The 14,930-nt window shown below is 42.6% G+C and overlaps 1 protein-coding gene across 1 annotated transcript; it reads right to left on the reverse strand.

Moving 5' to 3' along the window:
* Positions 1–583: 583 nt before the first annotated feature.
* LOC308294333 (microfibril-associated glycoprotein 4-like) lies at positions 584–1,285 on the reverse strand (the record flags this gene model as incomplete). Its single annotated transcript, XM_080737062.1, has 1 exon — positions 584–1,285. One exon carries the CDS (start codon positions 1,283–1,285, stop codon positions 584–586), a length of 702 nt encoding a protein of 233 aa, XP_080593188.1.
* Positions 1,286–14,930: the final 13,645 nt, after the last annotated feature.

The following is a 14,930-nucleotide window of genomic DNA, read 5'->3' on the forward strand; positions in this document are numbered from 1 at the left end:
ATAAACAAAAACAGGAATTTAAGTGGCTGTATACTATTGTCCCAGTGCACATTTTTTAACAGCAAGCTTATTCTGTAAATTAGTCTCTGTATAAAATACACTCTAAACTCTTAAGAACTAAAGTATGGTAGTTATAATGTGCTGTTCTGCTGATTTTAATACTGTAGTACGACCAACACTTGTAATACTTCACAAATCTTGTTAAGCATAATTTTAAACATTTATAACGAGTTTCATGAAGCCTTATCATGCATTGTAAAGGTGATTATAATTCATTGCAGACCCCAACCTTTAAGTAAATTGTTACCAAATCACCAAATACACACTGTTTCTGTCTTTGCATGCATCTCTTTATTCGTTTAACAGCTTGGATTATTTTTTGATTTAACAGCCATAGAGGACAGGTCACCACTGTAATCATATGTGATACAATACAGATATCTACTGTATGAGTTTAGGATTATACAGAGTCTCAAAGAGAGAGAGAAGAAAATCAAACCATGAAAAAGAGTGAATATTGCATCATGCCTTTTATACCACGGCTGTACTTTTCAGAAATCTATGCATGTGAACCTAAACATGTTTAAGGAACACGTCTGATCTTCATCGCTACAGCTTTCAGGGAGTATTTATAACCTTTCCAGGAGGACCAGACAACACTTGTTGCAATATGATCCGTCTTCCCCCAGAGGTAAGCGCCATTGATGTTAGCCTGGTGACAGGCAGTGTACCAAAATGCACCATAAAAACCCCTTGCACAGTTCTTGCTCCACTTGTCCTGATCTTTGTCAAAGGTTGTGAATTTCATGCCATTGTGACTTGTCAGTGAGTCTCCTGCTCCTCCATTCTTGAAGCCAGCAACCTGCAGCTTGTAGCCATCAGCCTCAGAACCCACAGAGAAAGAGGAGTAAGAGGCAGACGCTGTGTTTTCATCCACGTCTTCCATGTCCACCCTCAGCTGATACTTTTTCTTCTTGGTGAGGAGATGCATGTTCTCCAGTCCCAGCCAGTACTCGCCTGATGCGTCTCCAAACCCAGCCTTGTACTGAGCCCAGGGTCTGTAGAAGTTCCCTGTGCCGTCCACTCTTCTCTGGATGACTGTCCACTTCCCTCCATCTGTGTCCATGTCACAGTAGACCTTGACAGGTGCAGCAGTGGGGTAGATGTCGTACACACCACTAAGTGTGCAGACGTCTTTGTAGATTTCCTCACAGTCCAGAACCAGGCAGGCAGGAGCAGAGTGGACTGTTACAGCCAGCAACAGAACTGCAACAACAAGTATCATCTTGAAGTCTTTAAAGTTGCACCTTGTTATTCAGATCAAAGGAGTTCTGAGTGTGTTGAGTGTATGTTCAGCTCCAGTCGAAGGTTCAATGAAGTCAGAGTTTGAGGACCTCCTTTTATAGTAAAGAATGGCATTAAAAATATTCAGAAACCACAAGACAGCTGTGACCATTTGTGGCAGCATGCCAGCATGCCAGCACCCATGCACACATGCACGCGTGGCACAAGGTGCGTCCTGCCATAGTTGAATGATTAGAGAGCCAGTCTTGGAACCCAGATATCTCAGGTACGATTCCAGGCCTCATCAATGTGTCAAAGTGTCCCTGAGCAAGACATTTGACCCCCAGAGACACTGACCCCTACTGCCCACTGCTTATGTCACTAAGGATGGCTTGAATTCAGAGACTGCTTTCCAATTATCCACTGACAAACACCACAAAAGCACAATGGACTATACATTATTATTGCGACCGTCAGGTCGCAGTTACTACCAAAACCTCCACCGGCTGTCTGTCAGTCAGTCAGTCAGTCTGTCAGTCCGTCTGTCAGTCAGTCTGTCCGTCACGTCACACTTTTCCCAAACTCATATCTCCGCCACCGTTGCCCCAATCCAAGCCAAACTTTGCACACACACTCCTTGCCTGCCAATCCACAACCTCCACCCCTCCAGGGACCCCCAGAGCTCCAGGAACCCCCAGGGACCCCCGCCACTGCAGCGCACATAAAATGCTGTAACTCGGGCTAGGAGCGACCGGGAGAGCCGGGGCCGGTACCCACGCGTCCGCCTCGGCGGCGCCAAGAGAGTCTGACCCATATAGCACCACCATGAGGCCCATTTTTTCAAACACAGTTTTGGACACTGCTACTACAGATTTTGCCCTAAAATCACGCAAATCGGTACACAGTATGTCTACACTCATGTCATCAACATGGATCTGTCCCATATAGCGCCACCATCAGGCCGATTTTTTCAAACACATTTTTGGACACTGCTCCTACAGATTTTGCCCTAAAATTACGCAAATCGGTACACAGTTTGTCTACACTCATGTCATCAACATGGATCTGTCCCATATAGCGCCACCATCAGGCCGATTTTTTCAAACACATTTTTGGACACTGCTCCTACAGATTTTGCCCTAAAATCACGCAAATCGGTACATAGTATGTCTACACTCTTGCCATCAACTTTGATCTGTCCCATATAGCGCCACCATCAGGCCGATTTTTTCAAACACATTTTTGGACACTGCCCCTACAGATTTTGCCCTAAAATCACGCAAATCGGTACACAGTATGTCCACACTCATGCCATCAACATGGATCTGTCCCATATAGTGCCACCATCTGGCCAATTTTTTCAAACACATTTTTGGACACTGCTCTTACACATTTTGCCCTAAAATCACGCTGCGACCTGACGGTCGCTTATCTCCCGATTAGGGAGTCTTACTGGTGTATTATGTGTTAGTCTGTCTAGGATTCTGATTAAATGGTCTATCAGTAATAAAGCTATGTACGAGCAAGCATTATTAGAATTAATAGTTTGAATATGAGCTTGGTGAAAAGAAGAAGAAAAACATCCTTTAACTCAAAGCATCTTTTTCATTGTATAGCTTTCAGCGCTGGCCATTCAAAAATATCAGGTGTACAAGTTAACAGCGTGTCACTTCGTGCCGTGCTACTGCACATCTGTTCTTTTTGACCATGTTCAAAAATAAATCTTTGAAAACGTGTTTGAAATATTTGTAATCATTTAGAAACTTTTCACACAAATCTCTTCTGGGGGTCCATGTAGAAATAGGTCATGTTGAGGGTCCTTGGCACCAACAGGTTTGAGAACTACCGATTCAGAAAGCATTCACAGAATCTGCCTCAGGTCTTAATGGGGCGTAGTTCCTGCCTGGCAACACAACATGTTTACTATGTTTAATGAACTTCCTTACTGGAAACTCTCTGCCGTGTTTGGAATGTGAACTGACAGAGGATTCCTGTAACACTGATGGATATGATTGAAAGCCATGATTGAAAGCTCCTCATTACGTTGCTTTGTGACTCGTTGTGAGTCTGTCGATCGTCTATTGTTCGGCGAAGATCCAAGTATAGTAGCCGGGGAGCCACAGGCCCAACATCTGAGAGGACCTGTGATGTCATAACATCATACTATAAACAAGAAAATGTCCGTGTGTCCGTCCGTCCGTCCGTCCGTCCGTCCGTCCCATGAGGAGGGGAGGAGGAGGAGGGGGAGGAGGAGGGAGTGGAGGGGAGGGAAGCTAGAGGGAAGGAGGAGGGAGAGGAGAGAGAGGGGGGAGGATGAGGAGAGGAGAGGAGAGGAAAAGAGAGGGAAGGAGGAGGAGAGGGAAGGAGGCTGGACAGGAGAGGAGAGGAGAGGAGGTGAGAAGGATGAGTGAGAGAATAGAGGAGGAGAGGAGAGGAGAGGAGAGGAGAGGAGAGGAGAGGGGAGGAGAGGGGAGGAGAGGGGTAAGGACCTATATATAAACGAGCAAATGTCTGTCCGTGAGAACGTCCGTCCTTCCTGTCATCAGTGATGTCATCATTGTTGTTATCGATGATGTCATCAGTGATGTGATCAACCAGTGATGTCATCAATGATGTCATCGATGATATCATGATTGATGTCATATAATAGTTAGAAATCCAGTGATCTCATCAGTGATGTCATAATGGCCTTTTTTCACAAACACGGACATCAATGATGTCAGAGGAGGAAGTGAGAGGAGGGAAGAGAAGAGGATGATGAAAGAAGAAGAAGAGGAACGGAAGAGGTAGAGGAGGGAGACCCCAGGACATTCCAAGCATTTGTTTTGCATGAAAAACATTCCTTAGGCTAGATTTCAGCCCCGCGAAACGGTGAAAAATCACAGTTTTTAGAGCCCAACATCTAGCCCAAGGAATGTTTTTCATGCAAAACAAATGCTTGCAATGGATTCAGAATCATGAAGAACCCCTAGTTTTACCCCTCACATGCTACTTAAAGCAGATTTATTTTTTGTATTCTTTTCCTGTATAGTGAAGTCGATGGAGTGAATATACAAATGACCATAACCTTTTTTCGCAATGTTTCCGGCAGAGCAGGCCTCTCATTCTGTGTACCTTAATGACCAAATTAATAGAAAAAAACAAAAATAAAAAGTATGCCATGACGTCACAGGTAAAACCCTATTCTTTGAACTTGTGGGCCTGTGGCTCCCCGACTATAGGCCTACAGAACTTTAGGGTTAAATGGTCAAAGAAGTGTTCAAAGAACTTATAGATATTTACTTGTAAAATTGTAAAATCAAAACACAGTCTATTGTGGCTACCGTCACACACAAGTATACTGTACACACATTCACGCACACGCTCACACACACACACGCACGCACGCACACGCACACACAAACTAAACCTACATACCACACACTGGCACATGACACTGCATGCTGAACACACACACACACACACGCACGCACGCACGTACGAACACACAAACAGACACACACGCACACAGAGAGAGAGCGAGAGAGAGAGAGAGAGAGAAAGAGGAAGAGGAAGATATTTGTTTTACTCATATTATTATTATTGCAAAAAAAAAAAAAACATGTTCTCACATTTTACTTCTTCTCACTCAACATTCACATTATGAAAATAATTGCATTTTACCTGGAAATTAAACCTAAACATAAAACTTCACCCACATTGTTTTTATTTTTTTAAATTTTATATATATATATTTCTTTATGTAACCAGCTCCAAAAAACGACTTTTCTCTTCGTACAGGGGCACACTTTAGACGCCCCTGCCCTCCCATTTACAGCCTTCAAATCAACACGTTGAACCTTTTTCTCATGTAACAAAGGTCCTGAACAGCTCTTCAGATCAGGATGAAAAACTCTCCTCTACTCTAAGGGTCCTCCTTGTTAGGGGTTTCTTCCCCCTCGCTGTAGATCTTTAAAACAAGATGTACTCCACACAGCGGACTGACCTCACCCCCAGCAGGTCAGCCACAGCGTGTGCGTTCTTTTAAAACTTCTAAACCTTGTATGTCCAAAACCATCATTTTAAAAATGATTTAAAGTGAAAACAGCCGATCTACAAGCACACAACGCCTCACACCGCGAGGCGCTGTGTGCTTGTAGATCTGCTGTTTTCACTACTTATGTGCGACGGCCTTGTATGATGAAGCAGGGCTTTACTTAAAAACAAAAAAACAGGTTTCTGCCCGACCGTGACGATATATATGTGTGCGTGCAAGCCTGTGTGCGTGTGTGCGCGTCATGGTGTCCATGGTGGATTTTACTATTACTATTTGATTTTCACTGCCGAGTGCCCACCCATCCGACCACAGATAGGTGTTACAGGTAAGTGGACACCTTTCAGAAGTGGGCTCTGACCCAGAAAACTGCACTGGTACTGTGGTTCTCAACCTGTGGTTCGGGACACCCCACACCTGCGGAAGCTCAATCACCTTTGGTTTTTAGGCATCTACACTGACTACACACTCTGACAATGTAGGTCACAATGCAACATAATGAGCTGTCAATCATGGTACATACAGGAATACTCTGTTGGTTCACATTCCAAACACAGCAGAGAGTTTCCAGTAAGGAAGTTCATTAAATAGTAAACATGAGGTGTTGCCATGTTTGTGTGTGTGTGTGTGTGTGTGTGTGTGTGTGTGTGTGTGTGTGTGTGTGTGTGTGTGTGCATAGGTGCATGTGTGCACGCTATGCATACTATCTTGTAATCATGGTCTGTAATTAAGCATGATGTCACTATCATTGAATAATGATGATTGATCTGTTTGTAACAGTGATGTAAAAGGTCACTGCCATGACTGTTGAACAAGCACTGATCCTTCCTGTCACCACACTGTCCTGATGACACACCATTATAATTCTGTGTTAATGACTATTATGACTAAATACTATGATATGTTGTTACTTTTAACCGCCTCGTTTCTTTCTTCCTTAAACCATGCTATGTTATGTACATTATCTGTCATTACGTCTAACTGGCTGATGCCACTGCTACTTTTCACCACACACCTTAATGCACCTTATGTAAATGTCACCCTGCCATGTTGATATCTAACCTGTTTTCCTTGTACAAAAAGGAGTCCCTCCCACTTTATTTGTATTATTATTATTATTATTATTTACACCATAAGCCTGTGATGTGACAAATTATATTTAAGTTGAGCACCAAATTAACCAGTCTGTGGTCTTGTGGTTAGAGTGTCCGCCCTGAGGGGGCACGGTGGCGCAGTCAGTAGTGCTGTCGCCTCACAGCTAGAAGGTCCTGGGTTCGATTCCCGCTGGGGGACACTGTGGGTGCTGGGGGCGTGTTCCCTCCTCCGCGTCATCAGTGCCCACACCCTAGGTGGGGTTGGCAAAAGGGCCTTTCTGTGTGGAGTTTGCATGTTCTCCCCGTGTCTCCTAGGGTAGATACCCTCACAAAAACATGCAGTAATCCTGGTCTCTATAAAGCCTCCCCCTGGCCAGCCGGGGCGCCTGATGGAGGGGAATGGAACTGGTTGGAATAACGTGTTCCTTCCACGCGCTACGTCCAACCGGGGAAGCTCCCCCTGTCAGGTGATAAGAAGCGGCCTGCTCACTCCTCATGCATTGAAGGAAGCATGAGCTCAGTTCGGGGCCCTCCCCAGGTTGGCAGAGGGAGAGTAGAGCCCAGGATCACAGCTTAGGCAATTGGCACCGGGTGAAAAAATGGGTTACAAAAATCGTGGGATAAAAATTTAGAAAAAAAAAAAAGAGTGTCCGCCCTGAGACTGGGACTTCGGTTTCGATCCCGGGCCGGGTCATACCAAAGACTCCGAAAAATGGGACACAGTGCCTCCCTGCTTGGCACTCAGCATCAGAGGTTGCGCCAGGGCTGGGGAACAATTGCCTACCTAGGGGGGAGAAGGGGGAGAAGGGGAAGAAGGAAAAAGGAGGAGAAAGAGAGAAAGAAAGAGAAAACGAGTGTGGAAAGGATGAAAAATGCAACAGGCCAGTCTTCTTGTGCATCTCCCCAGTGATCCGTCCAAGTACTTTATGAGTAAACATGATAGATTCATGAAAATTGTGACTTTTGCCAATTTTAGGTATGGTTGGTGAGGATCAGAAGGTCGTGGGTTCGATCCCCACCTACGCCGGGTCGGGTGTTCGATTCCCACCTGCGCCATGCAAAAATAAAACTCAATGAATGAAAGAAACTTCCTCATTGTTTTATCCATCTCTAAATGGACCAAGAAATCTATTTTCTCACCATCATCTAACCTATTTGTACTACTATTGTATTACTACAATACAACATGTAGGCCTACGGTACATTTGCAAATTTTGACAGATGCCTGTTAAGTATGACCCTTATGAGACTGTACTTCATAGACGTATCGTAGATCTATTTACTGTATATTCACTGGTGATAGATGTACTGTATACAGTTGGAGGGAGTACAGCTTTGTGTAAACAGAGCTATGTTGCATTGTGACATTTTATATATTATACATACACTGTAAAATAATTCGCTGTAAATTTACAGTAAATTACTGGCTACTAATTGCATTACTTTCACAGTAATTTTCACAGTAAATATTGCGCAGTAAATTACTGTAATTTCACAGCTGTGAAATGTTAGTAATTTACTGTGATTTAGCAGTATGTATTGCAGTTATTTACTGTGATATTACAGTAGTTGCCTGTATTTTTACACTATTACTGTGAATGTAAGGCGGCTCAGTAGGCAGTAATTTACTGTAAATTTACAGTAAATTGTATCTAATACAGTAAAATATTGTAAATTTTAATTTATAGGCCCATTCCCACTGGGCCAGATAACAGATAAGAAAAAGCTCTTTCTCCAGATATTTTTCCATTCAAAGTGGATGGTAGATACAGATAAAAATATCTGCCACAGATATTTCTTTTATCTGTGACAGATATTGTTTTATCTGTATCTAACTATCTATCATCCACTTTGAATGGAAAAATATCTGAAGAAAGAGATTTTTTTATCTGTTATCTGGCTCAGTGGGAATGGGCCTTAACTGTGATTTTACCATACATACACAAACATGCTAAAAGAAAAAAAGAAAGGAAAAACAACTTCATTCATTTAAACTTTTTATTGTACAATTCCAATACAAAGTGCAACATTTCAAATGGACAAAGAAGAACCACACATGAAGCCTTTTACTCAGTAGAAGTGTTAAGTCTACAAACACTCCTGGAGTTTGGTCTGGTGTCTGGAGGCCAGTTTGAAAACTGGTCGTCATAGACTTTAGTTATTTAGGAGGCTGCAACACAGTTTTCCTGTGAAACTCCAGGAGTGATTTTGTGGACTAAAAAACTTCACCTGACTTTGTATCAGCATGGTGGTGAGTAGATACAACATTTTCACTTTTGGGTGAACTGTTCCTTTAACTGCAAAATAACTCATCTACTCACCCTCATGCCAGTTGGAACAGAGGTGAAATGTGTCCATATAACACAAATGGAGGTTGCCTTCACAACTTGGGGAGAAATGGTGACTGGTTCTCTCTGGCAACCCTCCTGTGTGTTATATGAACACACTTCAGCAGGCACGAAGTATGTGAAGTACACCTCAACTTTGCACTCAGTCACATAAGTCCTGAAGGTATAAAGCAACACAGTAGTGTTAAGAACAAAGCAAACTAATGATTACAGTATGCACCTTGCTAACATGCAGGCCGAGACAGAAGAGGCGAGCATTGCTGAATGAAGTGACAGGGCATCAGCAAAGAATATTGGCAATTTTACATATCCAGATAAGAATAATGGCTGGTGGAGTTGGACAAACAAGAGTAGGGCATCTGAAACACGTATGAGTGTGTCTCATATTCGAGTCCTGAATACCATCGACCATTCAAAGTCCACAAGTTTTCTCAAATGCGTATGAGTGTGTCTCATATTGGAGTCCTGAATACCATCGACCATTCAAAGTCCACAAGTTGTCTCAAAAGTGTGCTCACGTGTGGGTTGATACGCCACGCTTCTTCTATTTGGAGCCTCTCTCAGGGTTAATGCCCATGAAGCACCTGTAAACAATAAGACAAGACAACAACTTTTACTTTCACATAAACATATATTGCATCGTTTATACAAGGCACATGCAGCAGTTCCCCTTTCCCTTTAGTAAACCCTACACCGGGTTCCCAAACTTTTTTGTCTCAGGGTATCCCATAAATATCTTTTTAATCCGAAGCACCCCTACATTATAATTTTCACTCCCAGCACCTTATATTTATAGCATATCATCGTTGTCGGGTGGAAACCTTTTATGTCCAAAACCGTTAGTTTTGTATTTATCATCCATAAAATGTACTAAACTAGTGAAAAGTGATTAGGTTGAGAGGAAAACGTTGAGATAATAGCCATTTTGGTTAGAACTGACTGAAAATAACTGTACTTCAAGTTTAAATGATACTAAATATTTGTCCAAATAAATACATTTCAAATATTATCAAATGATCTCGCGGCACCCCTGGACTGCCGTCGCGGCACCCAAGGGTGCCCCGTCACCCACTTTGAAAACCCCTGCCCTACACCACAGAAAGTAGTACTGAGAGTAAGTAACATTCAAGTATCAATGTTGCAAGCAATCCAGTACAATGCTTCAGTACAATTTCAGTGTTAATACCTCCAATCCAGAGTACACACACCATCCTCAGGAGCAGATTGAAGTTGTAGTAGATCGCGAAAACCACAGCTATCCAATAATGATCCCATCGTGTTGTCCCATCACACTTGCTCTTCAATGGACAGCATCCAGGCCATATACTTCATTAAATCACCTGAAAAGAGATACCCATTATGTGATATTGTAGAGGTGAAATGCTAATTGAACAAGAGTAGAATTTCAATGATCAGCAACATCACAAACTGTGACACAACTCACTTTATTTTGATCTACCTTGGACAATCAAGCAGGGGGTGCTTGGTAATTTCTCCGTCATCTGCACATCAGTGGCTGTGGCACACAGCTGTAAAATAAATAAGACAAGACAACAACCACCTCAATGATTGACCATGCCCAAGAGATCTCAAGCTGACACCAAACTCTCTCCAGGACCTCTAAAACCTTATCTAGAACCTCAATCAATCTGTCAATCACATTAGATCTACTTTGTATTATTCTATGCCAAATTCTATTAGCAATGTTAAATTCAGTATAATACATTTTCAGTAGCCTATAAGTATAATACCTTTGGATAAACTCCAGAGTACAAGTGCCATCCTCAGGAAGGATACTGCAGATTGAAGTTGCAGTAGCCATCACGTGGTCCCATCTTATTCTTCAATGGACAGCATCCTTCATTATATCACCTGAACAGAGATACCCATCGTGTGATATTGTTAAGAGGTGAAATGCTAAATGCATTCCACAATACACACACACACACACACACACACACACACACACACACACACACACACACACACACACACACACACACACACACACACACACACACACACACACACACACACACACAATGTATTTATGCCCACAGAGTGGCTTATCACTCTGTGGCATGTACTGTTTTGGTACAGTTTAAAAGAAATGAAATCTTTCCAAAATGTTCAGTTTATTTTACTTTAATATTATTTGATGAAGATAATATAAAAAATAAAATCTCTATTCAGACACATTCCAATATTTTTCTGACTTACATTATTTTCTAGGTATGCTTACATTATGATATTAACACATGGGCTGCTAAGGTTTATAACATTTAAGGCTGTTGCTGGTGCCACCATTGACTTACGCTTTGTTTTGACGTGCCTCGCAAGCTTCGTGCGTGTGCACGTGCGTGTCCAGAGAAGATGGAGGAGGTAATCCATTTGTTTACAAACGCTCGCGAAAAAAATCGTGGTAAAATCGCGGTAAAATCGCGGTAAATGTCGCCGTGAAAACAATCAGCTCTCTGCTTCCATGTGGCAGTTTTCATGTCATTCTGAGCTAAAGCCATTCTTATGTTTCAAAGTAGAATGTAAAGCATTATAATTCCTTCCGTCATGTCTTCCCCATAGGGGCTGCCTGCACTGACTAGGTGACGTAATGATCTCAGCCAGTTCAAAGGGCAGCTGCAGGCTCCAAAAGTTAACTGTTTCGTGCCTCGTCCCTCGACGATATAACTTCCTGTGGCACAGTGACATCTAGTGGCCATGTCTCGTCCCTGAACGAGTTTGGCTCCCCAAGTGTTAAGGGGAAAAAAATCACCCTATGTCACCCTAATGACCATAATGTCTCACATGTGGAGGAAAGGGGAGGGGCGACTGGGCGAGGAGATTCCATCAAAGTCAAAACAAAGTTTTAATGTAGGCAATTAAATATATACATTTAATCCATGCATAAAGATTTAAGGACATTATACTTATGACGGGATTTTTGACGGAAATTAAGCTCCTACTGCAGTGGACACCACAGGTAGGCTAATGATCAATCATTAATCTGATGGTGTCACCCGTCGAATATAGACCATCTCTACAGCAGTGGTTCTCAAAACTTGTGGTTCCACAAACCCCAATTTAACACTTATCAGCCAGTGGACGTCCATTTGAAAAGATATACGCCAGGGACCCCCATAAGAGAAGATTTTGAAGGCTCTGTAGTGATTCCATTTTAATTTCAAGGACCTCCAGGACATATGTAATGGTATTTCTATCTCTGAGATGATATATGTTAATTTAACTCTCAGAATGTACAAATGGAACAAAATGGACCTGTTATCATTTAGCCAGGGACCCCCTGGAACTCCCTGAAGGACTCCTGCGGGGTCCCGTACCCCACTTTGAAAACCAATGATCTACAGGCTCCCATTTGTCGTGATGCTTGGCTTGTGGATCGGTTGCTTTTACAACAGCAACGTTTAGCCACACTGGAGCATAAAACCTCCCCCGGTGCAAATATTATCATTGATATAGTTGAGAAGAACCAAATGGACCCGGCGTAAGGATACGTACAACTGACACAAGGATTGTCTGTGGTTCTCAAAGTAGTGTCCGGTCATTATCGCGTCCGAGTGATGGAGTTCCAGATGGTCCACAGCTAAATGATAGATAGGAACCAAATGGACCCGTGTGGGTCTGTAACTCGTGCGTCGCGGGGAGTTCTTCCACGCGCGTCGGCCGTATTGAACCGGGCAGGGAACGTTCCCTACCGCGGTCCGCTAGCTAGTAAGCAGCCGACATGATATAAATAAGCCCCGCTGACGTGCAGCCTATCGGCGGCAGAAACCACCCAAGCACACTGGTGAAACGGCTTGGCGAATACACCGAGCGACGCGCGCCACTATGAGCTTGTATATCTGCTATTTAGTTAAAGCGGTTTGTGAGGGAAAGACACATTTAACTCGACAGTTTAAATGTGTGTTTCCCTCACACACCGCTTTAACTAATAGCAGATATACAAGCTCATAGTGGCGCGCGTCGCTCGGTGTGTACGCCAAGCCGGTTCACCGGTGTGTTTGGGTGGTTTCTCCCGCTCGACAGGCGCACGTCAGAAGGGGAGCAGTGCTGCTTCAGAGCCTGCAGCACACATACTTTGCTGGAGCAAGACTGAACCACAGGCGAAAGCACAACTAGTTGTTATACTAGGGTTGCCAACTCCCAGAGTTTCAAATACGGGACACTTTCTAAGGAGACATGCGCCGCCGAAGGCGGCGCCGAAAAATCGGATATCTTCGTTTATAAAGTTGGCTAAAACGGGTATTTTCCTATATTAAATCATATTTTTCCTTTCACAATATTAATTCGGGTGTCTTTGGGGCGAAAAATCGGATATTTTTGGTTATAAATTGGCTAAAACGGGTATTTTCCTCTATTAAATCATATTTTTCCTTTCACAATATTAATTCGGGTGTCTTTGGGCCAGCTAACCTATTACCTTAAAATCATGTAGTGTAGTCCTATATTGTATTTCTCTCAATTTTCCAAAACATATCGCCTAGGTCTACCTGGTCCTAATGTGCCCACTCTCTGGTTACCCAACACTAGTTTAATCATATTGGCATACAGCAATAACCATTAGGTTTTAAAAACAAAATCAACGCATGCTTATTTCACATACCAGCCTGTCTGGGGTCGCTTTAGTTGGCAGACAAGATTACTGTAGTGTTCCCAGGAATACAATATCCATGGCTTATTTTCTGTTGCTTGCCTGCTTTTTCACCTTTTTGTTTAGCCTATCACCTATCATAGATTCATGTCTAATATGTTTGTACACAATCTTCTGGCACACGTTTTTTTTAAAGACATTAAACAATGTTCTGAGCCGAGCACTGTCGTATGGTCGCTCGCACGCACTCGTATCGTCTCTCGCAGGCAACTTGTGGAGTGAACCTACAGCCCATGCTTGGGAAGGGAGTGTGTAGGGGGCGGAGACTGTGTCTTAGCAACACTGTGTTAATAAGCCAATCAGCTGCTTACAAACAGCGCAGCGCCTCTCACAGCAATGGGATGCAGCACTTGTCGTCTCAGAGGAGAGCAGAGTGGAAGTGGAAGCTCTCTGACAGGCAGAATCGCTGTCATTTCTCAATTAAATCATCCCGTCATTCATATTTATCCCCCAACCTTAAAATACGGGACAAAGAGCGTCCCGTTTCAGTTCAATACGGGACACGTCTTTTAGTTTCCAAAAAAGGGACGATCCCGTATTTTACGGGACGGTTGGTAACCCTAGGTGGAGGGGGTAAAAAAAGAGCGTGACTTACCTTATCAGAGCAATGTTATGAACTTCACATGACTTCTGAAAGTTCCTTTGAATTGAAATTGACTTCATAATTTCATAATTCCATCTTCACCATCAGTTCACTGCTTTCCCTCTCACAATGGATATAAATTTGAAATGTAATCCCACAATGCAGCACAGTACAAGTAATTTGTTGTGATATCACAGTAACATTCTGAACACAATATTTTATTGTGAGATATATTGTAAAGTGTTGTGTAATCCTGATAACAATTTAGAGTACAGTCATTTGTTGTGTTATCACAGATGATGGTGTGATTACACAGTAATATTCAGAATACAGTATTATATTGTGAAATAATAATGTAAAGTATTGTGAGATCCTGGTAATATTTAACAGTGTACAGGGTATAAAGGGCATTTCACTGTGACAGTAAATGCATGGTAACTATATACTATATCTGCATTTTATGTATTACATATGAACTTATTGTAAGTCATTTGCTAAATGTCAAAATTGTAAATTGATTTGTTTACATATAAACCTTTTGATAATTTCCTGGCTATGATTTTAGATGATGAGTCGACGATGATGAGCCTACTTCTTCATTGCCACATCGTAGTCGTCCAAGGACAAGGATAGGTAAAGAACAAAAACCTTTTTTCTGTAAAGCAGACTTAGCACCAGACACATGCTCACATAGACATCAAAGGGGGCTGGAGCCCCCGCCCTTTTATCCATCTGTAAAAAGTGCCCTCTCCAGACCATGAATGCTGTTTTTACATAATTACTATATATATATTTTTATATATATATTTGTGTGGTAAGCAGTGAAGTGCATAGAATGTTAGAGAATTTCTAAAACAGCCTTTTGATGAAAATATTAGGCCCCCAACCTCCACCCATTCTGCTGTGACGCGTTGTGAGCTTG

Source organism: Nannobrachium achirus (genome assembly GCF_963921795.1).
Source record: "Nannobrachium achirus genome assembly, chromosome: 11".
Taxonomy (NCBI): Eukaryota; Metazoa; Chordata; class Actinopteri; order Myctophiformes; family Myctophidae; genus Nannobrachium; species Nannobrachium achirus.